The sequence below is a fragment of the Microtus ochrogaster genome, unplaced genomic scaffold (genome assembly GCF_000317375.1).
Source record: "Microtus ochrogaster isolate Prairie Vole_2 unplaced genomic scaffold, MicOch1.0 UNK44, whole genome shotgun sequence".
Lineage (NCBI taxonomy): Eukaryota > Metazoa > Chordata > Mammalia > Rodentia > Cricetidae > Microtus > Microtus ochrogaster.
In genome coordinates this window covers 2,796,677-2,802,520 of record NW_004949142.1, presented here as the reverse complement: position 1 = coordinate 2,802,520, position 5,844 = coordinate 2,796,677, and the positions used below count along the sequence as shown (strand labels likewise).

At 51.8% G+C, this 5,844-nt stretch overlaps 1 protein-coding gene across 2 annotated transcripts in view; it reads right to left on the bottom strand.

Moving 5' to 3' along the window:
* The window catches only part of Meox1 (mesenchyme homeobox 1), a 19,157-nt gene extending 13,522 nt beyond the window's left edge, over window positions 1-5,635 (bottom strand). For both annotated transcript variants that reach the window (XM_005369148.2, XM_013354425.1), the window contains exon 1: window positions 5,173-5,635. In XM_005369148.2, coding sequence (XP_005369205.1) covers window positions 5,173-5,635 — 463 coding nt within the window. The remainder of the gene's footprint in view (window positions 1-5,172) is intronic.
* Between the last annotated feature and the right edge of the window lie 209 nt (window positions 5,636-5,844).

The window sequence follows — 5,844 nt, the reverse complement described above, 5'->3', positions numbered from 1 at the left end:
ATAGAATAACCCTATGACCCAACCATTCCGTTGTGGGTATATGTCTAGGTCAAAGAGATACACGCACTCGTTTTCCCAAGTGTACTCACAATTGCCTAGTGATGGAAGCAGCCCAAATGTCCATCAGCAGATGAGCCGATAAGGGAAATGTGGCAAAAACACACAGTGGAATATTACTCAGTCTTAAAAGGAAGAAATCCTGGCCGTGTGCTACAACGTCAATGAAACTTGAGGACTGACCAGTTCAGGGTCTAAGAACCTGATACGAGTCCTAGCCGCAGAGTGGAATAAGCCAGTAATAAAAAAGACAACTGCTTCCTGAGTCTATGCACGAGGTACCTATAACTCCCAAAAAAAGACAACCGCTTCCTGAGTCTATGCACGAGGTACCTATAACTCCCAAACTCCTACTGAGAGGCAGGCAGCTGCCAGGAGATTGGGGGATCTAATCCAAAGAGAAACTCCAGTTTGCAAGATGAAACGGTTCTGGAACTCTGTCCTAGGACAGTGGATCTGCGTTTGGCTGCTATAAAAGGTCATTTCAGAATTGTAAAGATGCCGAATGTTCTGCTGTGTGTTTTGGACCACAAGAAGAAAAAAAGATTTCCCAAAGATCGTCCACATTTAGAAATCTCCCTCAAGTCCCTTTACGAAGTTGCGAGCAAAGCCAGGAAACAGGAAATCGGCGCAGGTTCTAGAACCACGCTACCCATCAGTAGCTTCCCTGTTTAAGACAGCCCTCTCTGTGTAGCTCAGGCTAGCCTCAACTTTGTCACCCGTGCAGCTACCACACCTCGGCAAAGTTGAAGCTTTCTGACTCTTGTTCTTACTGGTGTGATGCTGTGGACGATACAGCCGCAGGTTTTGAACAGGGGAGGGAGGGTACGGTCCGCACGGGTGGCTTTTGAGAGGGATATTAGAATGTGTAGATTGGGAGAAGGGACACACCAGGGCTAAAGAGCCAAATCAGGGAATCAAGACTAAAAGACTGGATGTGTGGGGAGGCCAGCACAAGGTGTGGCTCTGTAGGAGGGGAGGAGGAGAAGGAGGAAGAGGAAGGGGGAGGAGGAGGAGAGTGGGTGAGGGAGAAAGAGTGAAGACAGGAGGAGAAGGAGTGAAAGAGAGTAGGGACCGGAGACTAGAGAGGAGAGACAGAGAGAGGAAGGGAGGGAGGGAGGGAGAGAGGGAGGGAAAGAATAAAGAAGGCTTGAGGGTTTGGGTAGTTGTGCGGGCCTTGGAGAGAAGACCTCAGAGGGTAGAATTCGGGGCAGGACCAGGTCCCAGGAGCCGCAGGCCCAGGCTCCGAAGGAAGCTGAGACACGCCGAGGCTGACAAAGGCGCCGCTTGGCCGATTGAGAATGGGATCGCAGGGACCCTGGGCGCCCAGTGCCGCTCCCAGGCAGCAGGGCAGCCGCGCTGGTCACAGGCAACCTTCCCTTGAACCCCGTCAGGAAGTCACCGAGAAATCCCCCGTTCCCATAAATTAAAGACAGCAGCAGTAGCCTGACAGTTTAGGGGGAAACAGCAGTGGCTTCGCAGCTGTCCCTGCCAGTAGGGGTCTTTAACACCCCTGGGCAGGGCTGGGGGTAGGTAAGATAAGATTGCGCTGCGGGTCTCCCGAGACCTCTTGGGGTGGGGGGAGGGACGCCCGTCTTTCTTGATCGTTGCAGGGCGGGCGTGGGGGTAACTGGGCGTGGCGGGAGGGGGAGAGTAGCAGGGCAGGCTTGGGTTGCGGACGCTGGTGATGATAAAGATGGGTGCAGAGTCCATGCCTGGAGCCTCCTGGGACAGCAATGTGAGACACAATTTAACATCCATCCGTCCCTCCGCCTACCTCCACAGCTCTGACTGAAGCGCTAATTGATCACTACTGGGGTTTAGGACAGAAGGATTGCAAGAACTTCATACATCCCACCGACCCAGGAACTTCTGCGACGCTCTATCTGGAATATTCAATTCGATTATTCCTGATATATATTCCTGATATGTATATATATGTATCCCAGGTTGGCCTGGAACTCTATCAAGCAAGAGACCATCTTGAACTTCTAATTCTCCTGCCTCCACTATTAGGTGCCGGGACTCCAGGCATTCACTGTGGCATCTTATTTGTGAAGGATTGAGGATAGAACTGTGGGGTGGGGGTGGGGGAGACCTCAGGCATGCTCCTGTACTCTACCCACTGAGCTCCACCCCCAGCCCTCTTTCTGTGTTCTTAAGCACTGGTTCTCAACCTTCCTGATGCCGTGACCCTTTGGTACAGTCCCTCATATTGTGGTGACTCCAACCATAAAATGATTTTCATTGCTACTTCATAACTGTAACTTTGCTACTGTTATGGATTATAATGTAAATATTTTTGTTTTCTGGTGCTCTTAGGTGACCCCTGCAAAGAGGTTTGTTTAACACCCAAAGGAGTGGAGACCCACAGGTTGAGAACCACTGTTCTAAAGGCTTAGTTCAGGGGCTGGAGAGCTGGCTCAGAGGTTAAGAGCATTGCCTGCTTTTCCAAGGGTCCTGAGTTCAATTCCCAGCAACCACATGGTGGCTCACAACCATCTGTAATGGGCTCTGGTGCCCTCTTTTGGCCTGCGGGCATACATACAGACAGAATATTGTATACATGATAAATAAATAAATAAAAATAACTTTGAAAAAAAATAAAGGCTTAGTTCAGACAATGTGGACTTGCGATCAGCCAGAGCTGCTAAGGGACTTTTACAGTGCACCAGAAGCAATGTGAAATTTCAGATCACTTTACTTAACAATCCCAGCTGCTCTGGGTGTAAGTGACATTGTTCTAGTCCCATTTCTCAGTTCCGGAAGTAGAGGCAGCAAGAAGGTAACAGCTTTCCCCAAGTTGCAAGAACCCCATCCTTCCAACCCAGTGGTCAAAGGCTAGTCAACCTTCCTGGGCTGGCTTATGGGGACCTGAATGAGGCACCCCGAATCCCAGCAATCAAGATAAATAGTGTTTGAGCACATTGGGAAGCAGAGACACAAGCATCAAGAAGTTCAAGGCTAGCCTTGGCTACAAACGAATTTGAGGCCAACCTGGCCTCCTTGAGATCCTGTCGCAAGTAAACAGAACACACAAACAAGGATCCAAATTAACCATCTGGGGATGTAGCTCAGTGGTGAAACCCTTTCCAGACATGCACCAGGCTCTAGGTTGGGCTCCCAGGTCCTCATAGGAATCTATGATGAACAACAACAGTAAAAACCATTAGAGGATGGGGGGACTGCAGCTCCTGGGGGAACTTGGGGACTTTTCCGTGGGTTTGTCTCTTTTGAGAGTTCCAGATTCTGTAGTCAGTTGTGAGCCTTGCTGTGACCCCCGCCCCCCTCCGTGAGGCCCTTGGGAAGCTGACCCTCCTGCCTCCTCCTTCCTCGGCAGTTAAATTCCAACAGCAGAGGCAAGCACCTGGGCAATAAAGATCTCCCTGCTGACCAGCCACATGGGCTGGAGGGAAAGTCAGTTCCCTGGGCCCCACGCCCGCCGTCTGTTCCACTGGAAATCTGCAAGAGTCCCAAGTGAGAGGACCCAGGGTCCCCCATGAGTGGAGTCTTTCCGGGTCAGAGGCAGGCTTTCAGATGAGCCACGTGCATGCTCCCTCTCTAAAGCCCTGCTATTGGCTACTTGCCAAAAGGGAAGATGGGCCATCGGGTTTTGCTGAGACTTTGCCTGAGTCTAGAACTCTCCCAGCTCCTTTCCTTACACCCTTAGTCTCCTGGAAAGTGGCTAGATGCTGCAAGATGTCCACAGAACTGGAGGAACAAGAGTGGCAGGCACTGCCAAGGAGAGAGCTGTAGCCCTACCTTGGTGCCAGCTCCACCTGGGATGGGCTGGCACCTGCTCTAGCCTTCCAAAGGGCTCACTCAGCTGAGTTAGTCAAAATGGTTGATCCCACCTGCCAGATCTAGAGCCCCCTGTGGGGACTGTAAAAGGCCCCTCCCCTTAGCCACGAGCATACAGTGTGGTCATATCCCTACCCACTGTCAGTACATCCAGAAGGAGCCTCAAGCCTCGGGATCAATACCACCTGAGGACCGGGCAGGAATCTTCTGAAGGTGTAGAGTTTGGAGCTTAGAATCCAGGGGCTCATTTCACTTCTTAGTGGACCAAAGATGGTTTGTCTGATTCCCAGACAAGAGACTTTCATCCTCAAAACAGAAAAGTCCAGGTTAACCTGGACTTCTAGGTCTTCCTGCCTCCGTCTCCTGGGTACTGGATTATGGTCTCGTGCCCAGGGTTCCCTCAAACCCTGTCTCCTTTTGCACAGTGTGGAATGGTGATGCCAACCAAGCCTACAGTCTCCACTTTGCAAACTTGCGGGACTTGAGATACAAACCAACAAAAACCGCTGTCTGTGGCTCCCACCACTTGGAATTTCCTTCCTTCATTCCCGCCCTGCCCTGCTCCCCCACCTTCACCCCTAGGCACTCAGGGAACAACCTCCAGGTCTCCTCTTCCTCTCAGCCTGAGCTCTTCAGAGAGACAAGACCTCTTTTCTAGGGTCTAGCGCTCAGGAAAAGGTGAATACTCCGGATATACACTAGGTCAGAGGGGGCTTACAAAGAGAAACCCAGCAAGTTCTCCTTTGTCGATTCCCTGAAGCCCCGCCAGACTTTGTCAAGGTGAGCTGTCCACTAAATGTAGGCACCACCTCTGTGTAGTTTGCCCAAACCCCACTTTCTCTCCTATCCCCAACACAGACCTGCTTGCTCCTCTGCCTCTGGGCTCCTGATATAGGGTCCTGGGTCTACCCACCCAGACCCTGCTGCGGTCTTAACCCCCAGGCTTCAGCAATGGCTCTGGGACCATTGGCTGCTGCTTGAGTGTGGTCACATGTGAGTCAGAGGCAGCCTAGCCCAGCAAGAGCCCTCTGCAGACCTCACCAGTGTGAACCCCGAAACCCCATTCCATGTAGCCTTCCAATCCTCCCTGGCCACATATGGCATTTGCTCACACCCGTTCTTTGCAGAGACCCAGAAAACATACCAGCCCTATACCAGAGAATTCTAGAACTTCTACAGTATAAGACTTCTCCCACCCTGGAGTAAGTTAGACAACACTTTTTCCAGTAAGGACCCCTAGGCTCTGAGAGGGCAAACAACTTGCCCAGGGTGATGCAGTAACAGGCATGGTAAATTCTTCCCATCACCACCTACCTGACCGTTCTTTTTTCCTTCTGGACAATTTCTTCTCAGGCTCACTGGCGGTGCTCCCAAATATCATGTAATCCTCACCGGAGCCTCCTGTGCCATCTACCAGGCCCGGGCTGCCAGCCCCCATCTCTCTAGCGCTCCCTGCGGGGCCCGGGTTGAGCCTTTGGCCGACTTCGGAGATGGGGAAGTGCCAGTCAGGGGTCTGTGGGAAGGCAGGATGTTGCTCGTTGAAGATGCGCTCGGTCCGGGGCAGGCTGTGTGGAGTGGCTGCCAGGCAGGAAGCAGAGAAGTCGGGGTATGCTGCTGGCGCTGGGAAATCTGATTTTTGGTGGAAGGAAAACGGGGTTGGTGGATAATGGGACAGCCCTGAGGCGCTGCTACCTTCCGAGTGGGGGTTTCGAAGGCAGCCCCAGACAGGGGCGGGAGGGTGAAGGTTCCTCACGCAGCTGTTGGTTACCGGATCCATCTGCTGTCCGCTGCCTGCCTCAGTCCATTCAAGGATTTTGCCCCGCACTTTTTCTATACAGAGTTTGGTAATTAAAAAAAAAAATTTAAACAGTAGAGGAAAATGTTGAATGAAAAAGTTTCCCCAGGAAACGAAACAAAACTTTTGCCTCCACGTCCACAAACACGTGGCCAGTAATACACATGTGCATGCCCACACCTGTCTAGGCT